The sequence below is a fragment of the Lepisma saccharinum genome, chromosome 22, assembly GCF_977018435.1.
Source record: "Lepisma saccharinum chromosome 22, izLepSacc3.1, whole genome shotgun sequence".
NCBI lineage: Eukaryota > Metazoa > Arthropoda > Insecta > Zygentoma > Lepismatidae > Lepisma > Lepisma saccharinum.
Window position 1 is genome coordinate 31,990,578 of NC_139250.1, and position 13,702 is coordinate 32,004,279.

At 38.3% G+C, this 13,702-nt stretch overlaps 1 protein-coding gene across 1 annotated transcript in view; it reads right to left on the reverse strand.

Moving 5' to 3' along the window:
* Positions 1–4,335: 4,335 nt before the first annotated feature.
* eIF3e (eukaryotic translation initiation factor 3 subunit e) overlaps positions 4,336–13,702 on the reverse strand; it is a 32,149-nt gene continuing 22,782 nt past the window's right edge. Inside the window, exon 9 of the mRNA XM_083144016.1 lies at positions 4,336–4,515. Within this exon, the coding sequence (XP_083000142.1) occupies positions 4,489–4,515 (27 nt within the window). The 3' untranslated portion in view covers positions 4,336–4,488. The remainder of the gene's footprint in view (positions 4,516–13,702) is intronic.

The following is a 13,702-nucleotide window of genomic DNA, read 5'->3' on the forward strand; positions in this document are numbered from 1 at the left end:
TTCACCAATGCAGATTTTGTGTTTCACTTTTTCGTACATTCACCAATGCAGATTTTATGTTTCACTTTTTCGTGATAGTATTTAATATAGTATATCCCGTTTGGTTGGATTCTTCTTGATATCTAAGAATAGTGCAATGTCATTGTAAACGTAGGCTATGTTAATTTATTCGAAACCAGTAATACATCAGGATGATGAAAGAAAACCTTCGCAAGCACTGCTACATTAAATAAGGTGAAGTGAGCCAGAAGAGTAATAAAATTCCAGCAGCATATTTGCAGTCTAAAGCTCTTCTTGTTTATGCATAAGATTTTTGTTGGATGTTGCAGTCCATACAATTTCTGTCGCATGTTGTAGTGAGATACTTTGTCGGGTGGCAATATTCAACAAAAATCGTAGGTATCAATTGAACCTATTTGTTTCCATGTTCCTTCAGTTTGCCCAACAAAATGCCTTACTACGACGTCCGACAACTATCGCAGGGTGCCACCCACTCTTATCCCTATATAAACCATATGGTATCATCAGAGTAAGGTCGTACTCGCCCGATGATACCCTATGGTACCATGGTGCTGATTACGAAATGAATGTGCGTTTTGGACCTTCATACTCTTATGTTTGGGTGGAAACTCGGACACAGGTCTGGAGCAAGCCTGGGAAATTCATATTGATGACCAATCTCTCCCCTCTCCGCAACATATCCATGCCACATTTCCGAACACATTTGGAAACGTCCATTCTTTGAAGAGAATACTAAGGTTTGCGAATTCTCCTCAAAATAGCAGGAGAAGAGGGAGAAAACTCCAGATTTTTATGTTGTTTTTTTTCATTGAAATTTGGTGGTCCCAAACCACGCCTTCCTCGGTTAGGTGTTCTGAATTGTACACGGTTGCATGCTCTGATGTTTTAGCTGCAAAACAAAACTTATCCGAAGTAGAGTGCTCCAATAGTGCCCGAGTTATAACAATTTTCTGAGCAATATGCAAATTACCTATTTTTCGTAAAAAACAGAGTTTCACATTTTGGCTTATTATTCAACTTGTATGGCACCCAAGAACATGAAACATATTACGTTCTCTTGAGAAATGTCCATTCTTTGAAAAGAATACTAAAGTTTGCGCCCTCTCCCCAAAATAGCAGGGAAGAAGGGGCCAACTCCAGATTTTTGTTTTTTCCATTGAAATTCGGGGGTCGTGCCCCCAAGACCACCTTCCTTGGTTCAGCATTCTGAGTTGTACACGGTTGCATGCTCTGATGTTTTAGCTGAAAAACAAAACTTATCCGAAGTAGATTGCTCCCATAGTGACCGAGTTATAACATTTTTTCCCCCCACAAATGCAAATTACCTATTTTTCGTTAAAAAAAATCACATTTTGGCTTATTATTCAACTTGTATGGCACCCAAGAACAATGAAACACGTTTCATTCTCTTGAGAAGTATCCATTCTTTGAAAACAATACTAAAGTTCGCGCCTTCTCCCCAAAATAGTGGGAGAAGAGGGAGCAAACTCCAGATTTTTGTTTTTTCCATTGAAATTTGGGGGACGTGCCCCCCCCCCAAGCCCCCTTCCTCGGTCTGGTGTTTTGAATTGTACATGGTTGCATGCTCTGATGTTTTAGCTGCAAAACAAAAGTTATCCAAAGTAGATTGCTCCCATAGTGCCCGAGTTAGAACAATTTTCCTCCAAAGAGCGTTCAAATTTAAAATTCTCACCGAGAAGCCTGGGCCAGAGAAATTTCTCTCTCTCTCTCTCCTCCTGCCATCACTGGTTTCTGGTGCCATGGTTGTGTTGCACATAAAAGGGGTCTAAAAAGTTGAAGCCGAAACTTACTTTCCTGTTCCCGTGCAGAGTTCCATAACGATATCTTTAAATAAATATTTTTTTTAAAAAAAGTCAATAAAGACTAAATTCCCTGACTTTTTTTGACACCTCAAATTCCCTCACTTTTCCCGGTTTTCCAGGTCTGTCGCCACCCTGATAGTGTAAAAATCTAAATTTTTGTATTATCGACCCATGGCACCTAGAGACGACCCAAATGACGTCAGGTTTAGTGTTCTTTGTGCATAAACATACTATATTCAGCTCGTTTTCGCAACCATTCCATTGCACTTTAATATATTAATTCTTAGGTTCAGGAGAATGTAATTTTCGGAAACTTATGACTGGCTACATTATCTTAAAGCTTTGCTAAACCCATTTTTATTATCGATTTACATGAGCAATTATTACCTTCATTGAAAATAACGTTTGAATAGCCATCCCATCGAGCTCCAATGTAAAGCTTAGGGCAACCAAATGACGAACAAAATTATTTAGGGATGCAAAGGGGGTGGCGCCGCCACCGGAAAAGTTTGGCAAAGAACAGCCCCATTGATAAAGGGACACACAGGATCATAACAGAAGGTTTGAATTTTGCAATGCAATTCTGCAGAATCTTGAAGATGTTTTGATGTTTGTCGGCAACACATGGTGCTTATGTTGAGTGCATACATTAAAACTTTCAACAATAAAACTTTGAACCTTCTATCCATTGATGTATGGCACATGTTTCTATCTTTTGCAGTCCGTGACAAATAAACATATGAAATTTGCCGAGGCTGGGATTTGAAACTGGGACCCCTGGCGTTGTAGCACGCTGTGCTAACCACTCTGATGGAGGTCAGCATATACAGGAGGACAAATCTAAATGTTCTTTGTCCTGTGTCATGAGAAATTAAAAATGTTACGGTATTTACTTACGCCATTCTAATTCATGGTAATGTTTTGTGATAAGTGACTGTTGCAAGCACAGATGATTCTCACACCAGGAGCAGATGACAGCACTTATAGTCAGGAACATTGCAGCTGTGTAAAATTTATTTCCACTACATTATGGAATGCCAGCAGCCTGTTCTGTAACACATATGCTTTCCATGCATAATACAGCATGGGTTGATGTTGTGGTGCACTCAGCTGATTGTATACGAAGAATGCAACTTGTAAATGAAGAATTTAACATGCAGGATGATGGTACTTTCCTCATTATATTGACTGATTGATTTGAAATTTTTGGATGCTTCAGATCATACAGCAATTTTACACCCTTACATAAAGGGAAAAATGTCCTTGTCTGAAACCCTTACCTTAAAATAAATAAATTAAAAAAGGGTTATAAAGAGTCCCTTGAGAAAGATTAAAAATGCAAGTTGTAAAGGGACAAACAAATTGCATTAAAAAAGTCTGAAAACTTCCTCTGAAACAGTGTAAAAAAGGCTCGCGCTGCCGAAAAATCTAAAACCTTTTGGTAAAATGCTGCAATCATCTCCATGACCTTTTTTCAGGTACCGAAATATAAACCCCTTTCCTCTACTCAAATTTTGACTTGGTTTCATAAATTTTCATGTACTGAAAGTTTTCTATGTACTTTACTCGTAAAAATGTTATGCATGTTATGAAGTTACTAACCTAGCATGTTTTACTCTTTCGAATACATACAACTATTCAGAATTACAGTCGAACCCTGATTTTACATTCTCATATACAGGGTTATTCAAAAAGAAAGAGCAATTTCAAATGTTTATTTCTCACGAACTATAAAAGATAGAAACACATGCCATACATCAATGGATAGAGGAAGCTTCAAAGTTTTATAATCCTGCCTATTAGTTTTATTCAATACCTGCATCGGCATTTTTTCTTTCCTAACAGGTATGGCGATGCCACAGAAGAAGTCGTTTTGTGTGATGCAGTTTGCGAAGAGTGAATCCATTGTTAAAGTGCAACGATAATTCCGCCGTCAATTCAACAAAGAGCCGCCTCGTCATAAACAGATTTACGAGTGGCATAAAAAATTCTTAGAAGATGGTTGCATATGCAAATGGAAAAGCACAGGTTATCCTCACATGTCAGAGGAAAATGTTTAGCGAATCCGTGCTGCGTTCGAACGAAGCCCTAGGAAATCCACAACACGGGCAAGCAATGAACTAGGAATTCCACAAGCATCGGTGTGGCATGTTCTTAAAAACCGTCTGCACATGAAGCCGTATAAGTTGCAGTTACTTCAAGCATTGCATCCTGACGATCATAACAGAAGGTTCGAATTTTGCACTGCAATTCTGCAGAATCTTGAAGATGTTTTGATGTTTGTCGGGCAACACATGGTGCTCATGTTGAGTGCATACATTAAAACTTTCAACAACAAAACTTTGAACCTCCCTCTATCCATTGATGTATGGCACATGCTTCTATCTTTTACAGTTCGTGAGAAATAAACATTTGAAATCTGCTCTTTCTTTTTGAATAACCCTGTATTTTATATTTCCTGTATACTGTATTTTAAGCAAAAATAATACAATTTTATTTCAGATTTTATATATTTCTCCATTTTACATCTTCTGACCTTGGTCACCTGAAATGTAAAATCCGATTTCTACTATATGCATAAAAAAACAAGAAAATTGTTATAGAGAAAATTTATTATGCTTCCATCACAGTTCATTCCCTACACCTAAAAATCTTGTCCTCCCCATCGGCTCTGAAATAAAGAAAGGAAAAAAGTAGTAAAAATCATGAAGGAAACAAAAATGTTAAATAACTAAAACAGTATTTCAGAGTACTATTTTATATTAACAGCGCCAAAATGGTTAAAATTCACTTTTAACATGAATATTAATTTTGATAAATTTAGTGCACCTACCATGGTACAAATTTTTCATGCTTTTGTACATAATACATTGTTGTTAACTATCTGCAAATCATACATCATCAATATCATATCATATATTATCAATAAGATTTTTTGTTTCTTTAGCAGCTAAAATTCTTTTCATATTTGGGAAATGAGACGCGGTAGTAAATAAATACACATAAACTATGCACATTGCAACGAGTTCCAACAGGGATGGTGGCAGCAGCCACTGAAATTAATAGAACTACGAAAAAACAGTTTCGCTGAAAAAGTGAGTACTAGTTTCTCTGTATTTATTAAAAAGTTATTATTAATAATATTATTTACAAGAGTAAGCTCAAACCAGTCTTTATAAATTGTGACTATCACAATAATTTTTTGCAAGTACAGGTTGTCGCCATTTAACATGGACAAACTTTCATAGCATGTACAGATTAACAACACTGTTTGGTAATATTTTGCTTGTTGAGGGATCCCTTTGATACTATGATTAAAAATCTATGTTACACTGATTATATGGCTATCCTGAGACCTCAAAATGCACAAGTTGTACTGACTGGCTTGTTAAGGCCGAATCACACGAAACTGGATATCAAGTCAGTTGGCGCTGAACTGATGTGATGGCTGCCTGGCTGACTGCTTGACTGGTTTGGACGAATAGGACATGTTCTAATTGCTACTGGCTTTCCTCGGCTGGATTCTGTGGAACAGCCAACGAGAGCAAAATTTGGCCATGTGAAGATAATCTGCGAGTTTGCAAAGGGAGTTTGTGGTTTCGGTGTGTTGGCTGTTTTTATTAGTTTCTCAATAAAAAAAGAGATGACGTGCAGTGCATTCGTGTTCAGTTCATTTGTATTTAGGTATTTATGCAAAGCGATGACATGTGTACATGACAAATATGATTAGCTGAAAATCCTCATTATTACAAGTGTATTAAATTAAATGTTTGATTCTTTTAAAATTTATGATGAATCCTGCGAATCTCATGGATGAATATGCAATTAATTAGAAAGCTTGTTCGGTACACATTGATTACCATCAGCCAATCTCTAGTCCATTCTTTTCCTTTATGATTTTTAGTAAAAGCCCAAAGCAGTAATTCTCCTACAACGTTCAGCTCGTTCATCTTTACAGAGATTGTCTGCTCTGTGCAATGTCTTATGGGAACAAAAAGACTATCGACAAGTATGGTGTAACAAGTATCACGTGAGCCGAAAACTAGCAAATAGGTAGCCAGTCCAGCGCCAACTAGGGCATTCCTACTGGAAATCCAGATCCAAGTGATTCAGGCTTTACTCAAGCAATACTGAAGATACCACTGTTTTACAGGTATATTCTGAGGAGTGTGGTGTGGGCAGGGCCCACCCAGCTTGGAACAAACTGCAAAACTAAATGCTAAAAACTCTAAACCTGGTCCCCCTAACCTAACAACATATGCATTATTAGACATAAGCGGAATTGTTAAGTTAGGATGGCCATTTAGTTTTGGCGTGTGTTGCAAGCAGCTGGGTGTGCACTGCACCAGACCCATATTCTGAGCTCTTTTCTAATGAACTAACTTTGAAAGTAGAAATTTGAAAGTTGATTAAGTATTCTCATCACAAATAATCAAGCAGGTACAAAAATGATGTAAAATAATTGAAGAGCTCGGGTGAAAAACATGGTAAGTGACATTTTGGTCACTTCTGAGTTCATTAAGAAAAAATATTATTAGAAGCTATACTGTAGATACATTGTTTTCGTGTTGTGTTTACCAATTTCACAAGACTTCACTGAGTCCAATGCAAATTCTATGACATGGCAATTTCACTCGAAAATAGAAGGATGTCACATTTTACTTTGTGTCTAAAAAATTACCAAAATGTCACACCATGTTTTACACCTGAGCCCTTCAATTAACATCGGTATTGATCAATATCAGTGGTATGTGTATCGGAAACTATCAGTTGGAACTTGACTAATAATAACTAAACTAAAAAATTACCTTAGGTCAGAGATTACCAAACTCTCCATGTCATGAAGCTATTTCCCACATTTGAAAATACATAGCAAAGCTACCAGACATGGACTGAATTGTTTACGATAATTTCTTGGTTCGCAAAAATTTTAATATCTAATGGAATTATTCCGTAAATAGACAAAATGAATGAGGAAGAAAACATTTTTTTGTGGTAGTAAACTGGTCTGCAAAATCTTTTAGAAAATTTTAGATTTCCACATTTGCTGCTTCCTGGGATATCAAGAAATCACTGATTGTTTTCTCTTGTGGCCGGACTGTTAATGTATGATGCCTTCAGCTACTGTTTGGCAGGACCATCAGGACAGTGACATTTATCACAGCTCTGGCAATTACCGATACACTGATAGCTGACAAGGATGGAAGGAACACAAGTGATCGTCAATGTCGAGGTTTGGTCGCATGACACTGAGAATGAGAGTAGTGTACTGGAGGATTCTTCTCAAAATATTGAGTGCATTGTTCATCATCCTTGGTAAAGGTAAAGTTCCCTGTGCATATAGCACCATACCGTGAAGGCACATTTAGGGAATGTGGGGGGTAGGACCCCACACATTCTCGACCTCAGCCATTTTGGAGGTGATGTGATCAGCACCATGCTCCAGCTGCCTTTACCCATTGATTTGAGGCTGGGTGAGCCCCAGAGCCATTGTGTGGGGACGAGGCTGGAAAAATTCCAATCTTAGATCAAACCCAGATCTCCCACGTGGCAGTCCGATATCCTACCGACTAGACCACGGCAGCTCTTGTTCATCATCCATGGAAGGGGTGCAATCAGCTTGAACAACCAATATTGCAGAGCTGTCAAGAGCATTGCCGGCACCTGCAGTGAATTCACGAGTCATTGAAAAAAAACTTGCAAGGTACTAGTAGCTATAACTCTCTGCCCACAAATGTACTAAATATACTGGTAACATTGCAACTGACGTCATGCCTGGTCTGCTTGGAGCCGCTAGGAGGAAACAAGCATGCTTTGTCTTGAGGCATCGGTCACGGGGGAAAGAGCGGAGTAGCTCTATCAACGTGAATGGTGAGTGTGGCGATATGATGGGGAATTACGTAGATGGTGGTTCCTTTAAGTTATATAGTTTATTTAATGGTTCTATATTAGGTTTGGTAATTCTAAATTTCTTATTAAATTAATATTAGTTTGGATATTGAGGAACCTATTCTTAGAATTCTCGGTCGTATGGCCACATTCACTATACACGCATTGCCCCCTAATTACACTGGTCGACATGGGTTCTGATGTTTGGAAACTAATTGTGGTTTCTGAAACTACATTTGATGCTGATTTCAGAAGTGACCTTGTTTTTCTTGTATCACCCTCAGTTATTTAGAAATCTTCATTGTTGTATAAATCGTAATTCCTGCCCAGAAATTAGAAGTTAATAATATTCCCGATAGATGGCAGTGCACCTCTTATTACATTATATGATTAACAAAATTGCTGAAGACGCCTAGTAACAATGAATGATTCAATAAATTTGTTTCTAAGTTTTGTTATTCGATACCAACTAATGCAAATAGTACAGTTTTTAATTTATTTACCGTGTATAAGGTTACGTGATCCGAAAACCTTAGTTAAGTGTATTGAAGATATTATATATGTAAATAGCAGTAGGGAATGCAAAATATTTGATAAAGTTTTAGTCATTGTCGATAGTTCGTGCTGTGTTGTGTCGAGAGACAATGTCGTCGTCGTCCAGGAAGTGTTTGAACTCGCCCCATGTATTCTGTTACATTTGTGGAAGCTATGTAGTGAAGAGGCAAAGACAACGTATCACCACATTTGTGAGGTCTGCTTACCACGAATATTTTGGTGTTGAAGTAGGTGATCAGGACAAAACGGGCCCCGCATGAAGTTTGCAAAACATGTGTGGAAGCTTTGCGATTGTGGAAGTGTGGCAAGAGGAAAGCAATGCCATTTGGAATACCAATGGTATGGCGGGAACCAAAAAATCACATTGATGACTGCTATTTCTGTGCTATAGATGTTAGCGGTTTCAGTGCTAAGAACAAGAGCAATGTGAGCTATCCCAACAACATACAATCGGCCATTAGGCCCGTGCCTCATGGGCCAGATGTACCTGTACCTGTACCACGTACGAGTCGTGATAATTGCAGTACTTCAAGTGACACTGAAGTTGAACGTGCACACTATGATGACAGTGACGATTTCTGTCCTGGTACAAGTACAGGCACTCCGCAACCTTTCACACAACATGAACTGAATGATCTCGTAAGAGACCTAAATTTACCAAAGGAGAGTGCCCAACTTCTTGGTTCCCTGTTGTCTCCAGGAACACATTTCTCATGGTACAGGCATCGAGAGACAGAGCTACTCCCATACTTTACTGAAGACGAAAACCTTGTTTATTGTAACAACATAAGGAAAGTCATAGAATTGTATGGTATTTCTTACAATGTAAGTGAATGGAGACTTTTCATTGACGCATCACAGACTAGTCTGAAGGGTGTTCTGTTAAATAACTGTAATGTGTTCCCATCCATTCCAGTTGCATATTCTGTGTCGCTTAAGGAAACTTATGAAACTTTGAGGTTCATGCTACTGAAAGTGAAATATGAAGAACATGGTTGGTCTGTCTGTGGAGATTTCAAAGTGATAGCTTTGTTGTTGGGTCTCCAGGCTGGGAACACAAAATTCCCCTGCTTCTTGTGCGAATGGGACAGTCGGGACAGGGAGAATCATTGGAAAGTGAAAACGTGGCCAAGTAGAGAATCTCTCTCTCCAGGGAAGAAGAATGTGACACAACGGCAATTAATTCAGTCGTCTAAAATACTGCCTCCTCCGTTGCATATTAAGTTAGGGATAATGAAACAGTTTGTGAAAGCGTTAGACAAAGACGGCGAATGCTTTAAATACATTGCCAGGAAATTTCCATCCGTCACTGAGGGTAAGCTCAAAGAGGGTATTTTTGTTGGCCCTCAGATACGGAAACTGATGTTGGATGCAGATTTTGAAGAAATAATGACTGCTACGGAAAGGGATGCCTGGGTAAGTTTCAAAATGGTGGTTGCCCATTTTCTGGGCAATGAAAAACACGTTAACTATGAACATTTTGTGAAAAATCTGCTAACGAATTTATGTAAACTTGGTTGTAAAATGAGCCTCAAATTGCATTTCCTTAACTCACATCTAGATTTCTTTCCGAGTAATCTCGGACACTTCATCGAGGAGCACTGGGAAAGATTTCACAAGGACATAGCAGAGATGGAACGGAGATACCAGGGACGGTGGAATGTTTCCATGATGGAAGATTTTTGTTGGATGTTAAAAAGAGATGTTCCTACTTCGGGTGTCGGGGAAGGCAGAAAGTCAAAAAGAATGAAGTTTGATCCTGAGTCTCAGTAATTCGAAATGCACTATATCTCTTTCTAGACATGTGTAAATGAAAATGTACATGAATATAGTATATAATATAGATTTTACAATCTCAATATATGTCCCACTGATTACTATATTTGCAAAAATTATTTATTCTATGTGTCTGTAATATGATTATATAAACCCCAAATGATCCCAATAATACCATAATAGACCCCTATATGCTATTCAGTTTTCACGATTTGTGAAAAATTGTGACGTGATGGAGCAAAACGGTTTTCAAATTTGAATTCAGCCTGAAAAATCCTTTCAGAGTCACCTATTCATTTCAAAACATCGTTCAACTTTTGAAAAAATGTCGTCCAGTGTTATTTATCAATTTAATTTGTAGGGCTTATAGTTGTCTGATTAATGATACAGTGCTGTGCAAATTAATGCGGACAAAGAGAGAAAAGTCATTTTTTTACAGTTTTTTACTCTTTATGTGAGATAATCGAATAAATACGTAACATACACTTATACTAGTAGTATCAGCTAACTTTTTGATCCGTACTTGATAATGTTTACAACAATTGCAAGGTTTGAAGCATTTTTGTTGTTTCATTACTGTCATTGTGGTGCAATGCCAATTGTTAACCAACAGACTTCTGTGAGTGCTTGGCTGTAGTGAACACGCATTTGTTATGCTCCGTGTTCCTACGTGTTTTCAGTATGGGTATAACACCCAGAAAACGTTCTAGAATTATTACATTGAGTGAGAACACATCCATGACTGTGCGACAAATCGCTGAAGTGGCTGGTGTTGGGAAATCAGTGGTGTCAAAAATTATTAGAAACTACAGGGCAACTGGTAGTTTTTCTCCAAGACGAAAAGGAAGGTATGGTAGAAAACGTAAAACAACACCTAGAAGTGACACGTTACTGCTAAGAAACAGTAAAATTCACCCATACAAAACAAATATGGACCTGCAACGTAATTTGCTTTCTACTGGGATCAGTATTGATGCATCATCAACTGTTCGACGTCGCTTGCTTGAAGTTGGAAAAAAAATCCAGGAAACCGGTTAAAAAGCAATTGTTGACCGCTAAAATTAAGACAAAACACCCAAAATGAGCTAGGAAATACCAGAAATAGACAGTAGCTGATTGGAGGAAGGTAATATTCTCAGATGAGTCTCACTTTGAAGTGCATGGCTACAAAGCTTCTGTTGTGCGACGAAGTCCAGGTGAATCTCTACGACCTGAACATTGCATGCAGACAGTCAAACACCCCACCCCCAAGCAAATGTTTTGTGGATTCTTTACTTGCAGTGGACCTGGAGGAATTGTACCAGTGAATGGAATGATGAATTCCTCAAAATACATTGAGATATTGAGGCGCAGAATTCTCACACTCGGTCAAAATCTACTAACGACGGCAAGAAATTTTCCAGCATGACCTTGCTCCTTGCCACACATCAACGTCTGTACGTAAATTTGCTTCTGACAACAATTTAACGATTCTAGATTGGCCAGGGAATTCACCGGATATTAACCCCATTGAAAACTTATGGGGTATTGTGAAGAAACGTGTTGCAAAAATGAACTGTTCAACGAAGCAAAAGGTCATTACCAATGTGATTCATGTGTGGTTTCATGACAGTGATATCAAAGTTATGTGTTCAAATTTGGTTCAATCAATGCCAAACTTCATCAAGCAGCTAATAGTAGCCAAAGGAGGACATATTTCATACTAGTGTAAGTGTATATTACGTACATCTCCAATAAGGAGTAAAGAACTGTAAAAAAATGATTTTCTCTCTTTGTCCACATTAATTTGCACAGCACTGTATATAAAGAAAGGGAATATATTTACTTGTTGATTGTTACCATTCTATAAAAGTACTCTTGCACTGTGAAAATAAAAAGGAAAATATCTAAGTTTCTGGTTTTGAATTTGTAACTAATTTCCTAGAATAATGGACTCTGATAACAATTTGCTTTCCCTGTCCCTCTGTGTGGTAGATCCTGCTTTATGCAGTTGAGGTTGAGTGTGTCGAATATGAGTAAATGGACCTTTTTTACAGTTTAGTTGCATAGCTCACGATCGATGGTTTGCAATTTTCAAGCATCAGTATTGGTTCAAAATTGGATTAGCTCAGCCCTAATTGTTAGCCCAATAACTGTAGGATATGGATCCCCAAAATCTACAACATTGTGAATTTGTTGTAGATTGTCCATGAGACGACGTTCATAATATAACTTCTAATACAAGTGAGAAAAAACATATCTTGTTGGGATTACTTCCTTTCCTTAAAAGTTCATATTATGCTCAGAGAGACTAATGAAGATTAGGCTTACAGTTTAAAGTGGGATCCAAACGACTGATGTTATGTCTCCACCACAAATTGATTCCAGGGCCCTTTCACATTATGCTATCGAAGGTCCATCAAGGGAAGGAGAACACAGAAATGTACAATACATCACTGCAGCTTAAGATATAATTGAAAGCACATCAGCCAGACTACATTACATATTTCATTTGTCTAACAGTGCATACCCATTTTACAAACCTTATTGTAGTTAATGAGAATGAAAGGAATGAGGACCACAAGGGCTAAATAACAATGTGGTCACTCTAGTCAGCAAACAACTATTACGAGCTGCCTCATACACCCGCAGCAAGAAACCTGCCACAACACCCTGTACTTAGTCAACCAATATCAGCCCCACCAACAAAATCAGGGACACCCTCCTCCCTGTTCTCCAGTGATCTCGAAACCAGAAATATCATTCCTGACAAGCCCAGAGTTGTTTCCAAATCCTCCCCAACCTCCAAAACATCCTGCTCCAAGACACCCATTCACCATGCAACCAACACCCCCCTGCTCACAAATACAACCATCCTTGGTGCAAAACCTGCCCCATTCTTGTCACTTACCACTCTCTCCATATTCAAACCGCCACTGACAAATTCACCCTCCATCCCAAAGAAAGCTGCCACTCCTCAAACCTAATCTAGATCCTCACCTGTAACATAGGTGGCTTCTAACTGGGGGAAACATCCACACGGCCCTCAAACTCATAACAACCACAACCGCTCCTCGACCCACGACCTGGACTTCACTGTTGCCATCCATATTAATTAGGGATGGAACAGATTAACATGTCCGAGAAGTCAACGTACTCCTACTTGCATGTATCATGTTGCGACTGTATTGAAATTGGCTGGTATTCTTTAATATTCAACTTTACAGCCAATATAGGCATATAGGTAAAATTACCGATTATTTTACCAATCCAATATATCGATAAATATCTGATAATTTAGTGCAAAAATTCTGCCATTTTGTTGTAATTTTTATGGATAATCTCCATGCCCTACTTTCTAAAAGAGTAAATGTCTAAATATGCAATTTATTTTTCACTACAGTCACCTTGAAACATGCATATTTATTAAGGAGGTCAATGAACCTTTCAGGTTCTTCAAGGACCATTTCTAATTTTATATCGGATCGATAGAATATCGGTTATCGGTATCGGTACTTTATCAGTATTGGCCAAAATTTCATATCGGCCCATCCCAAATATTAACCATCACAACACACCATTCAATGGCCTACATATCAGCTATGAGTACAAACACACCACCTGGCCTGAAGGCCACCTAGCAACCTTCCCAGCCAAAC